General features: G+C 38.0%; 1 protein-coding gene across 1 annotated transcript in view; it reads right to left on the bottom strand.

Annotated features, from left to right (window-relative positions):
- EPB41L4A (erythrocyte membrane protein band 4.1 like 4A) overlaps positions 1-16,814 on the bottom strand; it is a 135,301-nt gene that overhangs the window by 31,125 nt on the left and 87,362 nt on the right. The window contains exons 10-12 of the mRNA XM_050913333.1: positions 12,789-12,880; positions 11,771-11,848; positions 7,790-7,902 (exon numbers count right to left, since the gene is read on the bottom strand). Of these exons, the coding sequence (XP_050769290.1) occupies positions 7,790-7,902; positions 11,771-11,848; positions 12,789-12,880 (283 nt within the window). The remainder of the gene's footprint in view (positions 1-7,789; positions 7,903-11,770; positions 11,849-12,788; positions 12,881-16,814) is intronic.

Genomic DNA, 16,814 nt, shown 5'->3' with positions numbered 1-16,814 from the left:
GATGAATATGTTTGTTCTAAGAAACCATTTCAAATTGATGTAGCAACACAGTGCAACACAACACTAACATATCCTAAGTTACGTCCAGGAAAATAGTAACTGTAAATGAATGGATTAGAAAACTAATAATGTAAATAGACAAGAAAAAGTAATACTCTGACAGGGACAGCTAAGCATCAGTTTCAATGAGTCAGAAACTTTTGGCCAATATTTAAAAGTTATCTGCCTAGTTTCCAATTTTGTGCCCAATACTCTCTCCATTTTGATCCTGCACTTTTTGCACCGTTGGCACTTAAGTCCCCACCTGAGCCATGAAAGGGAACCTGAAGAAGCAGGAGGAACATGCACTTTCCCCTCTTTTTGAGCCCCCATATAACAGGCTTCAAAGAAACAGATTTGTGTATTCATGATTTAGGAGCACTCAGGGCCAAGGGAATCTGGATATTTCATACTGGGTTAACATCAAAGTGGCATGATAAGATTATGCTCTACAGATGTATACAGCTCAATATCATGAACAAAAAAAGAACTGTTTCTTCAGCTTGGTACGTAGTAACATATTGATCATCAAGACAGGTTTGTTCCTACCGGTGCTACGATTTTAGTTTCCATGCTGTGCTATTAATATTAACCTGTAATTTTTCTTCAGTTCACACATTCTCTTTCCATCTAATTGGCAATTTCAGTCGTTTCTTACAAAACTGTTACCACCTCCAGAAACAAATGTTAAGTAAAATAACAAAGCAACATCACTGATGATGTACATCAGCCCTGGACAGGATTCTGAGCATGTTCATTGAAGATAATGAAACAGATTGACTGAAGCCTGTAAGACTGCTAACAAGGAAATACTATGTCCTCTGGGCACAAGCAACAGCATCATAGTGTTGTTAATACAGTGTTATAAACTCAAAGCCTTTTTCTTTGGCTAAAACTAAAATGTAATGTCTTAAATTAAGCTGTGGCGAGATTTTGCATTATAAGCTTTCTCCACAATCTCAGAGAAAGAATTTCTTTGCAATCTCCCTCAACTTTCCATACCACCCCTTTGACATACAGTGTCTCTGGACTCTCCTCTACTTCAACACAAATACTTGAGATATCCTAAGGCATCTTGTCTGGCCATCAATTGTCTCTCCTACAGGTTAAATCTGCTAGTCTTCTGCAGATGCCTCAGACAGTGCAGAGGGTCTCAAGTGGCATTAGTCGCCTTTGCTTAAGCAACTCAGCCAAGCCCTTTACATGTTTGACCTTACCACTTTTAATGATGTAGTTTACTCCTTTCCCTACTTAGTTTTTCAGACTAATGCCTGGCAGGGGAGGGGAACAGCCTGGGTCCTGTCTTGTACAATATTTGCTCCTTCAAGGCACTTTTTGTCTTTTATGCAAGCATAAGCACTAGGAAGAATTTGGAATATTCTGAAAAAGGAAATGCAGAATAGGCAGAGATTCACAGACAGAAAGGAAAGTAAAGTTTTGGCATTCTGAATGAATCCTCTATTTTATACAGTAAGAGACAAACAACTCTCCAGACTCTCTGAAGCACTGCACATCTGTCCATACAGTTATTTTCTGTTTTCAAGAATGAAGCAATAGCTACATTGCCACTATGACCTGCTTAGTAAAAAGACAGAATTACTGAACGAAAAACTTTCTTGAATTAATGTGGATGAGAAAATGATCAGAAAAAGAATCACCAATCTTCATTAAGGCCATAAAAGACTGCTACAAAAATTCTTCCTCTGACCTCTAATAAAAGAAGGATGCCTACAGTCAAAAATCACAAATAAATAAAGATGACAGCACATAAGAACAGGAAGCAGAAATTTCCCACCTTTAAGGAAGGTGCTGGTAGTGAAATGAAAATGGAGTAGGTCAAAGTGTTAAACTACAAGGATATCTCAGGCTTTCTGACCATTTTTTTTTGCATGCAGATATATTCAGCTTGCCTTTCCTAGGCCATCAAATACATAAGATAAAATAACCCACTATAATAACGTGGCCCACAGAAGTACTGAAATCAGTAAAGATATGACTTTTTCAAACAAAGGAAATAATTTCCATACTTCACATATTACTGTGTAAGTGAGGTGGCTTCCAATTAAGCCTCTCAGAGTGCTCGTAACTTGATGGAGCAATAAGAACTCATGCTCCAAAACATGTCATAGCTATGAAACAACTGCCAGAAAAAGAGCCAAGGGTCAAGTGCTACAAAAGTAATAGCCACCTCCAGAACTGATCCTTTGCTATGTTTGGCAATAGCCTTACCATTCATGATACCCAGTCATCTCTGGGTGTCAGGCGACGGGCAGTTAAGAGATGCAGAATCAGTCCACCCGAGTGCAGAAAGTCTGTGATGCCTTTGCAACTCCTTCAGTGCCCTGCACAAAGGCTGGTGCTGCAGAGCCTACATGGGGCACCTCAGCTTTTGGAGCAGCGAGTACTAGTAAATCCTTAAAAAAGAAGCAGCTCCTTCTCACTGTTAAGCTCCCTGGATACCACTCTACTATTTTAACAAGTACTCAGTTGAGGGAAAACCAAAGAAAAGACAACATACCAGTGACTACCACACACAGGCAGAATCTACCCAGAAATACAAAATAGGTTTCTACTGAGACAAGACCTCATATTAGCTGTGTTTGACTCCACTCCTGCCCACAACAAGGACCTCTGCTTTGCTTTTAAAAAAAAAGCTCTTGGTGTACAATTCTTTTGTACAAATAACTAGCTTAATTAGGAGCTTTCTGTCCACACTTACAGAAACTGTAATAATTGTCTTCAAGTACGTTCCACCTTGTGTATCTTTTACTAACTACAGTACTGTTCTACCAACATACACCTCTGTATGATACAGTATCCCTAATATAAACGAACAGACTCCAGAAAAACTGTCCAAACACTAACCCCATTGCAATAACTTATCTATACCCGCGTTTCTCACATGCCAAGGTAACAGGCCTCTCAAAAATACCTTAGATAGCCAGAAATCTTGGACATCTCACTTGTAGCAGGCTTTCCTGGTTGTTTACCTTTTGTCAGATAAGTGACTGTCAGCGTTCACTGCCCTGAACTTTTCCAATAAGGTGAACGCACACACTTCGATTCCCTTTTACTTGATGCTGATTTGTGCATTCAATTTAAATAAGACTATTACATTTTTAAAAACTTAAATGTCCAAAACCTCAGGAGCCTGGCAGCTAATTAGCTCGTCATGCCTGTCTCTTATCAACTAAAGCCATTTCACTGACATTATCTGGAAGTAGTGTTTGTATTTAAATCTATTAATGAGAGAATAAAATAGTGTGATCAAAAGGAAAACATGCAGTAAGAGCTCATACTTTGCACTGTGTGTTACCAAGAGCCTATAAAAATGAATAGACTTCCATATGTCTACAGTAGCGCAGCCTACTCTGCAATGGTTTATCTTCCAAACTAGTTTCCAAACCTGTAGCCTCAAGGGTTTGTGCATTTCACACCACATGCATGAAATGCAGAAGCGGTCACATCCATCCTTTTACAAAACCTGGGATTTAAAATAAACTTTAAAATGTAAAGCTCGAAGTAAATAAATAAATAAATAGATAAAATTACCCCAAGATTCTTTTTCTAAAATTTAAATTTCAGACCCAATCTCACAACTTTCTGGGAAAAGATTCATGACTTCAAACGCGCCAGACCAACAGTTCTAGCTACCATGACTGAGGTTGACGAAGCAGCGTAATGATAGGCGTCTGCGGTAATATGTAAGTTAGTCAGGGCAGGGACCGTGACTGCCTGTGATTGCTTAGGGCCTATTATAACACAGACAGTACTGTAATTTTAATACCCATTCCCAATTCTCCACCTGGCTTTTAAACCAGAATGGCAGCATTTACTTTACACTAGTTTATACAACTACGCAGTGTGCAAGGCAGGGACAAATCAAGTGCTCAGCTACCAAACAACAACAAACTTTAAGCAGCGTGTTTTCCACCACTGAATAAACTCAGACCCACGCAACAGGTCTGGTCACATCAATGTTTGTCCAGAGAGGACATTCCCAAGGAGCTTTTCGTGTGCAGCATTCAGCCGAAAGAATAATGAACGCTTTCACCCTACACACGGTTGCGAAAGCCGAACATTATCAGTCTTGCCCTAAGAGGGTAAGACAGAATAATGAGAGATCCTGTTCCATGTTTGAGTTTATGATTTGCAACCAGAACAAAATGCAACTGTAATTCTCTCTCGGCTGAAATGAATAAGCAAAAGAACCAAGCTACTCATATCTCACATATAAGACTTTACAGAACAAAACACAAAAACCCATCTCCAACTGAACACCAATTTGAATGCCAACCTAAACATACACCAAAAAAAAAATAATGCACTAATATAAAAATATTGATTGCATACCCATTGAAGTTTCCTGGTCTGATTTTTCCACTAACCCTAGAACAACTGAGATAGGAAACATATTAAGCAAGTGACAAAAGGGAGGTTACTGCATTTTAAACCACTGTAATCTGGATTCTAGGAAAATAATCTGCCATGCTAAAGCCAAACTGTCTGCGCTGTCTGTCCTGTCAGGGGAATCAGTCAATGGCAGTGGCTTTTATACAAGAAAGCTAGTTTCTCTCTGTTCACACCACCATCTCCTTCAATCCTGCTCTTAAAGCACAAATATTTTTACTGAAAACATGAAAGTAAATACTTTCTATCATTGTCTTGGCATCTACTCCAACTCTTAACCCAGAGTTCACCAAGTGGCTGCAGTCCTAATGACTTTAGCATACTTTAATGGACCAACGAAACAAAGAAACATTATTAGTCGCTCAGCTCTGCAAAAGATAGCTAACCTCTACCTTCAGGTGACAGAAAAAAAAAAATATAAAAACATATACTATGTAACTGCTTATAACACCAGAACATGTACACAAAAAGACAGAACAAGGGAAAACATTTTAATGAGATGCCAGAGGTTAAAGGCTTTAGCACTTCACACACACCTCTACGATGGAGGCATGCAGACTGCACATGCTACAGCCGTACATTTGTAGCTGCTGGTTCATCTAATTGCCCCCGAAACCACTGCTGTGGCTGGGCCCATTACTGGCACCAACAGATAAAAAACAAAACAAAACCAGAATGGCTAACTGAACTGGCTGCAGAAAGGAAGCCTTTCATGCACTTAACTTTGCAATCTTAAGAAAATGAAAAAAAGTAAAGAAGCAGGTGAGGAAAGGTGCTGAACTCGGAGAAGGTGGAAGGAAGTTACTGCATAAGAACTATTTGTACGTTGTTATTAGGTTTTGGGAGAATAAATGGAACTCTGATTTTCATTCCAAAAAGCTAAATTATAAGCCATGTCCAGCTGGATCCTAATTTAAGTGGCATTTGGCAGAAAACATCTGAAGAAATATGTAATACTTGCAAACTAAAATCACCCTGTTTAAAATGTTGAACAAGGCATATTTAATCTTATTACACCATACTAGAAATACAAAATCAAGAACAAAGGACAAGTCATCAATGATAACCATTGGCATAATCTCATTATGCAAAAGGAATATTTACTTTAAGAAGAAATGTCATTATATTCTCTCAAACATTTCAGTCAGGGAAAGTTTTAAGTAACTCATAAAACTGTTTAAACGATCAGGCTCATTTCAGAGATAAAAATTATTCTGTAAAAGTAAAATCTACATTGCATTAGTATTTTTAAACAGGTAATGCTTAGAATGTATCAGACGAACTTGATTTATTGTGTGAAATGGACTGTGCTATATCCAGGAACCAGTTTAGGTGAAAAGGGGTGGATTTATCCTAGTGACATGCAATAGACTGTCACATGGTGTCTGACACAGGGAGGAGAAGTAGCATTAGTCTGCCTTCAGCATCTGAAAGCCTATTTAAATGGAGAAAAAGTACTAGATATTTATCATTGTGAATACCCAAACACAAAATCAAAAAATAAAGAGTAAAAAATATGCTCATTTATAGGGAAAGATGGAATTTGAATGACATAGCTCTCTTCCTTTAGCCCATATTTCAAGTGGGAAACAAAACAAATTCATTTAACTTAAAAATCATTTGAGGTAACACACCTGACCCAGTGGAAAATGACTGCACACTTGGAACACACAGGTAACCAATTAAGTTGAATTAAAAGCAAAACAACCCAGATGAGTGATACAGATTACAGAAATACATATGAGTAAGATGGTGAAAAAGCAGCCTTTTTATTTTAAAGTAAAACAAAGTATTTAAATCCACCAAAACAACAAACACGTGTTGCCCAGAGAATTCTGCATCACGTTACATCAGCAGAACAAGCCACGGGAAGGTTTCAGTTCTCCTCACAATTCCAGTCAAAGAGACCGAAAAAAATCAACAAGCACAACACACATACCCTTGCAGCAATATAGACTGACTTTCACTGCCTGTGCTAAGGCAAACATTATTTTCAACTAAGGGCTCAGTTTCAGGTGACAAGTTTACCTCTGAATAGCCACACAATTTTCTGCACAACTGAACTGGGGACCAATGAGTGGGGAAATGCTGTTCATCTTGAACTACCACTCTAAGAATGGGACAGCCCAGCTGAACAAAAGTCTAAGTCACTAGGTTCAATGGTGAACAGCTTCTTGTCCTCTTAGGCACCCATTGACAACTGCAGACACTACAAAAAGATATCATAATCGGAAAGCAAAGCAATCCTTCTTTTCTTACACTTAAATGAATAAAATAAAATTTAAAAAAAAAAAATCTGTTGTAAACTGCTTGTATTTTCCAAGGGCAATACTTTTAATTACACTACACTTCAAGACCCACTGTAGCTAAAAGACAGAACATACCAGCTTTGTTTCTGAGTCAAAAGATGGCATCCAGAATAAACATGGGACGTTTCCAGGTGTATGTACCTCCTCTCTTTTTAAAAATGATGACTCTCAAAAGTTTATAATGCCACACTAACCCATGATAAAGAGAAATCTTGCTTACATTTTAAAGGCCAGACAAGTTTTTTCTCAAACTGCTAACACACATACACATATACTTAACTCCATGCATGAGTTTGACTGAAATCTGCGTGATTGCTGTCATAGATGAAGCTAAGCATACATGCGTAATCACATGTAGAACTAGAGCTTGACATTAGAAAAGCTTTTTGCCTCTATCACTAACTTTCAGGAAACATCCATTATTCTGGGCATGACTCCTGTGATACATGCTTAATCTTACACGTTTCCTGTAACACCTGTAAAAACTTCCAGGTTCCCCTGCCATCTTCAGCATGCAGAACAGATTTCCAGCTCACACATCTGAAGCATGTTAAAACTGCAGAGGGCATGGCACTAACTTCTGTTCCACTTAATATCAACATAAAGGGATACTGCCCTTGAACTGGGAAGAGGATTTACACGAGAGACACCTTGGGTCAAGCAGCTGGAACAATGGGATACCAACCAAGACACACGGGTATAAAATCCTTTAGCGAGACGCAGGACTCCTGAAAAAAAAACATGTTTTCACTGCCTGTTTTCAACCTTCCCTTTCATACTTTACCTTAGATCTACAAAAACGGGGGTTTATTATGTTTGATCCACACCATCTCTTTACTACTCATCCAAAAAGCGGGAGTTCTTAGATCCAGTTAAGGTATAGGTATAAATACTGACCTAAGGCAAAAGAGAGAATCCATTCTAAGAGATCCTTGAGGACACTGCAGCAGTTCTGAGTCGCCTCTTGAAAACGAAATGAACCAAAGACCAAAGAAGACATCTCTCCACAGGCCCAGCAGAGAAGGACTTACCTGTGTGTTGTGTTCTTTTGGGGTAAGTCTTGCTGCGACTTCTTTCAATGCACTGGTCAGGCCGTGGGAGCTGCACAGAAGGGTCTCTGGTCATTTGCAAAGATGTCCTGCCACTTGAAAACGCAACAAAATCATGAGAAAACACTTGGAAAAATGATCAAAGAAAGAGAGGATCTTTAGGCTGAAAAAAATGCATGGGGCTTGGGCAGCACGTTTTGTTAGCTATTCACTTCTCATCCCAGCTCTGGTATTCCTGCTGAGTAGCACTACTCTGACTTGTTTTGAATCAGTCATTGGCAGAATCATCAACAGATTGTGCCAACCTCTTCTATATTTGCCATTTTCAAGAGGAGCTAAGCAACTAAAACAAAATGCTGGTTTATTAGGAATAGGCTAAGATAGTGTGACCTTTTGTAACCTTAAATATTCTAACATATGACTTTCTTAAGTACTTTGATTACTTCCTGAATTCTTTCTGTAAGTTTTCATCTCAGAGTAACACATATTTAACATTGTTCAGTTACAGTCAGTAAGGGGCTTCTTCTCTGCCATGTGGAATGACAACCTAAAGGGTATGGAAAACCCTGTGCAAAGCAAACTGTAATAAAGTACTCTCACCAGCACAGGCCCAAATGATAATAAATTGAGTAGAAGTCCTGATTCCCATTTACAGTAAGGCTCTTCTTCATTGCACAATTTAAATAAGTTATTAAGTTTAAATAAATTCTTTTATGCTTATTTTAATGTTCCTCTCCATGTGACTAAGCAGAATATAGTGTTCATAACAAAAATGTAAAACAGGCTTCATATTCCTCCCCAAAACTCCATGTTTGCTTCTGGAAACTTACTACACAAGAGAAGTAATTGTTACTATCAACTCCCAGTTGCTTAAACACCTGCAGTTTGATGACTTAGAAGTAAACAGGTATCATACTAGCAAGTGCTAAGCAACTATACAGGAAATTACATATGTAGATTTTCTGAGTTATGCGAATAGACTCCACTGAATACTGATTGTATTTTCACCAATAGCTCCACAGGGGTAGTCAGCACTGCAGAATTTTTATCTTCTCAAAATTTGTAAAAGAATTAAAGGACAACCCCCCCCTCCCCCCAATTCTAACATTACATCACAGTAATGCTGTTTTTTGATATTCAGTTTAATGGATTTTTTGCTCCCAAGTTAGCCAGAAAACACTTCTGCTCAACTTTTAAGTTCGGCAACCGTGCCAGTCTTGCAAATTCCAGAAGCAGTTTTAACAAAACATCTGGGGATAAGACCTTCCACTCACACTAATACCTCCACGTAGCATCTGATCTTAAGACAAGGAAATTGCTTTCCTGAAAGCTGTCTGCCACCTAATGAGAAGTACCTAGAAGATTTAGGGGAAAAAAAAAAAAGGAAAAAAAGCCAAAAGATACTATTATGGTCCACACACATACACAGTCAAATGGTGGGATTACGGTTTCTGCTTTGAGCTAATGATGCATACAGATACACAACACTGTCACTGCTTTTGGTGCTACAACAGGGACCAAAAGCAAAGAGGGAAGACAAACAAAGCTGATGGAGAAGCAAAGAGAAGATTCTCGAAGCACATGAAAATGCTGTCACTGCTGCTCTGAACTCCAAGAAAAGAGTTAACATGTCCATCACCAATTGATTATCACTATTTATCATTAACACTGTATAATCAATATGGTGCAACTAGACGTCAAAATCCACATTTACTAGAACATCCACTCAGGTCAGGGGAGTCCTTAAGAATCACTGCAGCAAAACAGGGAATACTTCATACTAGAAGGGAAATAATAATGTTTTCTAGACAAAACTAACATTATTAACACATCTGTCAGTAATGATCCCAACATGGCAAGCCACATTACAGATCACGCCTGAAAGTTATTAAAAAAGGAAGACGAACTTAAATGCACCACCAGCAGGAATAACTCAAATGTAGTTAACTGCTTCATGGCATTTTTTTTAAAATTGATTGGAAGGTCCTGATAAGTACAAAGCTTTCTCCTCCCCAGCACCAGTGCCCTGCTCCAATCTGCTGAAATGGTCCAACAGAGGAAACTCTCATCTGCAGTACTCCGGCAGGAATCCACTGAACTCCTATCCATTTTCACAGGTGGGGTAATGCGGGTCAGGATCCAACTAGAAACCCGAAAGGCAGTATAATCATTCCACTATTATCTACAGTAAGGAGAAGCTGGATCATGCCAGATAATGTGATAACCCAAATAATTTGGATTATTATGAAATACATCGGAGAAGATGGGACAGAAACACACCAGTGATCCTGGCTGGAGACAGTCCAGATTCAGTCACATGAGCTCAGGCTCAGAACTGGCATAGTCATCTCTCCATCAGTAACATCTTCCTTACAAGCAAGATCTTACATCCAAGGGTAACAGACAGTTAACTATGAATTCTGATTGACTGAGGACAAGTGTAATAGAGCTACCATTACACACTGCTATTAGTACATACCACAGATACTAACTCCAATCCAGGACCTGCTAGAGAAATTGGGGGTTATGGTTTTCCTGTTTTTAGAAAAGTCTTCCTAAGAGGCAGTGACAAAGAACTGCCTAACTAATGGTTGTCAGCCTTACTCATTATGATCCTTGTATTTCTTGAGTGATGGTGGAAATAGAGACAGGAAGGAGAGACAGGCAGACAAGCCAAAAACAAACCTAAACAAACCTGGTACATTTGCAGGCCATGGAAAAAAATTCTAGAATTTGCCATTATAGTAAATAGGGCCTTTTCACTCAGCAGCTTCAAAATAACTACAAAAGATGAAAAACTGTTTTTATCCCCACTTGACGAACAGGGAAAATGAAAATGGAAAAAGAAAGGGGCCTGGCTTTCAGATGTGGTTTTGATTTGCTGCTTTCCACCCTCCCTTTCAGGTTCACTGAATATGCAACTCTGAAGCAATTCTAAAAATCAGACCATAAACTATTTGGCTCAAAATTGCTCAGCCATTGTGACAGAACTGGATTTAAAACAGTGGTCACCAATTGCCAAATCAAGTGCCTTACTGACTAGACAAAGACCCTGTCATTTCAACAGACTTAGAAATATAAAGTCTCAGTAAAACTCAGTAAAAATTATTGGGTTTCTGACATCTTACAATTTTAACTACATTCTATATTCTGCTAGTCCTTTGTGGCACAGCAGCTAGAATATCTTAAACCCACTCTCCCTGCCACATCTTCCTCTGTATCACAGTATTAACTGCCCTTTATGTCACACTGTCTGCTTGGTTAACTCAGGCTAAAATTGAGACTAAGTGCTCCCTATACACCCTTAGTCTGAAGTTTACTGCATCTTTCAAGGCTTGCAGCCTTGTATGCTTACCCAATTTTGACAGCTATTCCAGTCAGAAAAGATACCCCCATCTCCCTTCAGATCTGCCCTCATTTTTATTCTTAAGTCAACAGCACTGCACCAGCAGTACTGACAGAGGATTAGACATAACCATTCGGATCGAGAGCCCTTGCTATAGCTCATTTGCAGCTGTAAAGAAGGGCATCACAATTACAGACTTTATACACTTCTTTGCACCAACCCTTTGCTAATTCCCAGAAGAACGGCGGCAGCCAACAAGCCTCTTCGTTTCGGTATTCCCCAGTTGTCAGGAAAAACCCTTTAGGACATGAACATAATTTCAGGACTTATAAGGAGATTTTGACTTAAAGCATTGCCAAGGCTGCTCTCACTTTCACTACGGGCTACAGCAGGCCCTAGCCAACTCTGGGGATCTGGAAATGAGAATTAACTCACATTTGTCCCAAAACTGCCAGATTCCCAGGGGGAGTCTGTTAAAATGGCCCTGATTCATGCTTTGTCAGCAGAACTGCTCTGAGTCATAGTCTGGGTGGGGTTTTTCTTTCATCGGAAGAAAAGATGAGAAAAGAGGAATGAAGAAGGAATTAATTGAACTTTAAACAATGAAATATATTCACCTGTACCGATGTTTATAACCTATGGATCCAAACTTGCTGAATTTTCTTGAAAGAGAGTTTGATTCATTCTCTGGCACTCTGTGTAGTTTGAAAAACAAAACAACAAAGTTACATAGATAGGTCTCAATTACAGTCCCCTTCCCAAGACAAGAGAAATACGAACTTTCGGTTCCAAAAAAATAACTTGTGCTAGTTCCTCTTCATCCCTACCTCCAGGCAGACTCTTAGGGGGCTGAGAGCTTCGCAAAGCACATGTTTATGCCCTCCTCTTTTGACGACACATATCTTTATTTCAAGGTCTACTGTAAACTGCTGGCAACAGCAGCCTTTCGCTTAATATTTCACAGGAGCAGGCGAAAACATCATGCCACAGTAATGAGACTGCAGGAGGGACTCTGAGCTTACTCATTTACAGCATTGCTAAAGCCAGCCCCAAGCATCCCATTGACCAGTTCCTAGCTAGACATCCTTGCACATTTCTGTTAGAGTTTTTGCAACAGTAAAAGCAAGTGTTTTGAGATTTGTAATATTGGAAACTTTTTATACACTTCAATAAGCAAAACATTATGGAAATACAATGAGTCTTTCTATCAAAAACCAAAACTTCTGTGCATTGTAGGAAATAGTAATGTCTGAAATCCAAACGCCTCACTCAAGTCAATGCTGCTACAGAAAATTTGATGGTTAAATACATAAAAATGTATATGGCAGCTTAAATCCTGCCATATACATTTGTGGATACTTCTGTTAAAGCCTACTTTACGTAACCTGAGATACTGTTTCGAAAAGAATTCTCAGGCAAAAGAAACCACCAAACTATATAATTTTAAAATTATTGTTTCACATCATTGTAAGGAAAGGGAAGACATCAGCTTTTAAGAGCATTCTATAATCAAGAGCAAAAACATGTTTCCAGGCAGCAAGTCTGTGTTACACCACTCTGTAGGTATAACAAGGTTCTTACTCAACATAGTCTGCCTCCTTTTGGTAATGAAAACACAACTTCTGCATCACTCACCTGAAAAATGTATGATGTTCTACACAGCATTTCCAGAGATGTTTGCATGTGATCTTGTTACGTGCTTCAAAAAAGAAGGAAGTTTCATTGCACTGAAAACAAAACAAAACAAATCAATATTGTTATGAGGGATTCTGCCAGTGAAGTGAATCTTTCATTTACTGAACACAAGAACCGACCATCTCATACCAATGCACATAAGAAAAGGTATCAGTATGAAGAAAAGCAGGTTCTATAATTCTGTAGAACTCTTCATTTAAAAGAGCTTTTCTTTTTGGTTTCTCATTGCCTGAAAATAATTATTTATAGAATCAATTCCTTCGATACAGAAAAACAGAAGAGAATGGAGATTATTGAAACACTTCTGTTCCTTCATTCTTGTTCGTAGATATCAGATTTCCTAATTAAAAAGCACAAAGTTTTTTTCAAATAGTATGTTTCTGATGTTTTCTGTAACTGCACCTCAGATGTCAAGCAAAACTATATTCCCAAGGATCTGTTTAACAGTATACAAGAAGGCAAGAATAAGTGAAAGAATAACTGTGAGAATAACTCAAGATTCGTGATAAACGAATATGAAGCAACAACACAGAGAGAAAATGCACAAACCATACATCTAGAGAAGAACCAAGGTAAAACTGGAAATAAAAAAGATGAGAGGAAGGAAAGATTTTTTTTTTTTTTTTTTAAATTGGCTAACTTCAGAATAATTCAAAATACTAGGAAAAAGGTCAAAGGTAAAAGCCATAAAATGCAGCTTGAAATCTCTTAAGGAAGACAACAAAAAACAATATTCAAAGCTTAAAACCTAATCACTGGAAGTTGGCAGTCAATACAGCAGACATGAGAAAAAGGCAGGGAGAGATGAAAGAGAAGTCAGACATACACAAACTATGAAATACTTCCAACAGACAAGAAAAAGCAACAGACACATCACACTGCTTGTTTCCAACAAATTAAACATTCAAATATGTTCACATAAAATATACTTCCATATATCTGTCACTCGGTAAACTTAAGTGCTCAGTTTTGTATCTGTGATTTGCACAAAGAATGAGTAGCCCCGCTGACTTCAGTGTGAATCCTCAGCATGGTACGATACCATCTGTAACAAAACTGAGTCCTAAAACTATTTCCCCGATATGTCAATTACAAAGGGGGTATGATTCATACCCCTTTTGGCAGCTGATTTTAGGAAATGGATGCTATAGCATTAGCTATACTGCTGCAGTGCCATGCATATGTAGGTAAAGAGTTCTGGCAAGTTTCTCCCACTCTTCATTTAATGAGGTATGGTGACCTGCAAGCACCTTGCAAACTGTGAACTAATTCAGTATGTTCTCTAGAATTCAAAATTTCACCTCTAACAAAAACCAATTATATCTCTATTAACAGCTGTCAGGCAGCCCCACAAAATCACAAATTACCCGCTCAAGCAGCCTTTCCTCCACCTTGAAACAAATAACAGTAAAAATGACAGAACTTTGCGCCTGCGATTAGAATAATCGAGATTTCATTCCCTGACAAAAAAAAAAAAAACACACAAATTGGAGACATACACATGAGCTTATTTTCTCCTGTGGATTATTTTATTTAGTTTAATGGCTGGCTGGAACAGTCCCATGGAATATCCAAGGAATGAAAATCATCCTCTAGTCTTCTCTCAAAAGCCTATTTTCCTCTCTAGGGCATCACAGCAAGAAAGAGGAGTATAGTAAGACATATGGCCACCGAGAACACTGAAAACCACGATTTATCTCAGATTGCTATGCACAGCATAAAATGATTATAGAGTAGATTAGTCCCATAAATATATTCCTACAGTTCCTTAAAATACAATTTCAGGCATGATAGGGATCTTCATCTCTTTGCAGGATTCACAAGGGGTTTAACTTGAAGCAAAAATAAGTTTAATTTATAAAAAGTAAAATCAGAAACTTAAAAACTGAAGCTCTTCTAAACCAGAAAAAAGATCTAAGTAACTGGGAAAAAAGAAGAAGAAAAAGAAAAGCTCCCTGGAGACTCTTGAAGATTGTCAAGGAGAAAAATCTACTTATACTACAATTTTCAAGAGTAACCATATTACTCTTTCTCCTCTGGCAATCAGAAACAAGAGTCTATCCACTGAAAGATCATACTGCATTTTTACATTTTAAAGTTTTAAAGAAGACATGTTAAGGGGTACTTTTCATTTTCTTATTTTACACATAACAGAAATGTAGCTTCAGATTTTATTTGATCTGAAGATTTTATTTGATCAGATTTTACTTCAGATCTAATTTACATTACAATTTCTAGACCAGACTGTCATCTGATGTGATTTCATATAAACCCACAGAACTATAGTCACTAGTGCACTTTTAAAGACTAATATCAGATCAGGCCTGTGGTATTGCAAACTTTATGCAATATGATGAGTCAATTTAACTTCTGTTAGGAAAGAACTCAGTGACTCACTTTTAATATGTAGGATCTTGCTCCTTCTTTGTCCACTCCTAAATTTTACTTTTAGGCAAAGAATCCTCTGCTGCACTTAAATTTATTTAATTACATAATCTCAGAGGAGAGAGTTTGTGGGTTGGGGGAAGGGAGGGGCAGAGAGAAGCCAGGGGTGTTTGGGGTTTTTTTAAAGAGACTTTTTAAAATAAGGTATTTCTGTCATCTTATTATTAGCCCAGTTCGAATGTCACTGGAATTCAGGGAAAGATTGCCATCAAGGAAAAGGTTCTACTTGTCTATTTTTTCTTCTTTTTTAAGTCAAACTTTTAGAATCTTCCCATATACAGAACAAATGGCACATAACACATGAAAATCAGTAAGTGACTAAAAGAGGGACAGTATAGCTACATTGCCACATGACTGAAAGATCTGACCAGCAAACATTACTGATTCCATCATTTGAAAGCATTATTTTCTAAGGTGGAAGAAAGCTCATTTCAGCTGGTAAGAAAAAATTTTGATTATTAACTACATGTGGAAACATCTATACCTAGTATGCAGCAATCAAAGGCACTCAGGAAAAAACAGTATAGCCCTATAGATCAAATTTATCAACAAGTTATGGAATTCAGATCTGGAAAATGAAACAACTGCCTAAAAATCAGGGGACAGACCAACAAGGTTTCTGATAACACAATGAGGTTCATTTATTTGAATATGAAGGAAAAGCACATGTCTGAAAACTATTAACTCAGAATGGATGCTTGTAATAAGTCAAACAGCACAGTTAAGTTTTACTAAAGAGAGAGAAAGAAAGCCTAAAACATTATCTCCAAGGTCTTTCACCAACACAGAGGAGACAATTCATAATTCTTGTACCGGTTTTCACCTTTTCTGTGAAGGATTCAGTAACTTACTGCAACTAAGTCCAATATGACACTGTATACAGCACATCTAGGTTTAGGACTTCCTCCAATTACTTTTTAAGATTATTTAAGGCTTGCAAGAGTACTGTGATTACCCTCACAATTTATAAATGCATATATAAAAATTAAGCAGTACTGAAGGCAGTAATATCTTCCAGGTTTAATCTTTCTCCCCAAGGGAATAAATTGATTTGCATAGGTAAAGCAAGGATGACCTTACCTGTTAACATCATGAACTTTTGTTTCCAACAAAAGGCAACATTTTTAGCATCTTGAATAATTGTAATTTCTTACAGGTAGCGAGAGTTAGCTGGGTTTTTTTCTTATTATTCTCATAGATCTGAACCAAAAGAAACAAAGACCTATTGTACTTCTACTAATGATTTATAGGAAATGACAATTCCAAACTCATTCAGTGTTGTTTGGCGCCTCACAAGCTACTCCCTGCTACTCATCCTGTTGCTTTCAGAGTGCCCAGTGTACTAAAGGTGAGGCATCATACACTGTGAAGACTCACTGCTTCCAGAGCGGCCCTGGTCATCTGCACACTCTGAAGATCTCCCCTCTCCTTTGAACCAGTTTTGGTATTTGTCTGTTCTTTCAGGAAGCCAGTCGCGCTCACGAAACAAGCAGAAAACCACTTATTTTTGTATGATGAGTT

This window comes from Gymnogyps californianus, chromosome Z, assembly GCF_018139145.2.
Source record: "Gymnogyps californianus isolate 813 chromosome Z, ASM1813914v2, whole genome shotgun sequence".
Taxonomy (NCBI): Eukaryota; Metazoa; Chordata; class Aves; order Accipitriformes; family Cathartidae; genus Gymnogyps; species Gymnogyps californianus.
Note: the sequence above shows the minus strand (reverse complement) of the source record. Positions and strands in the feature narration are given on the sequence as shown.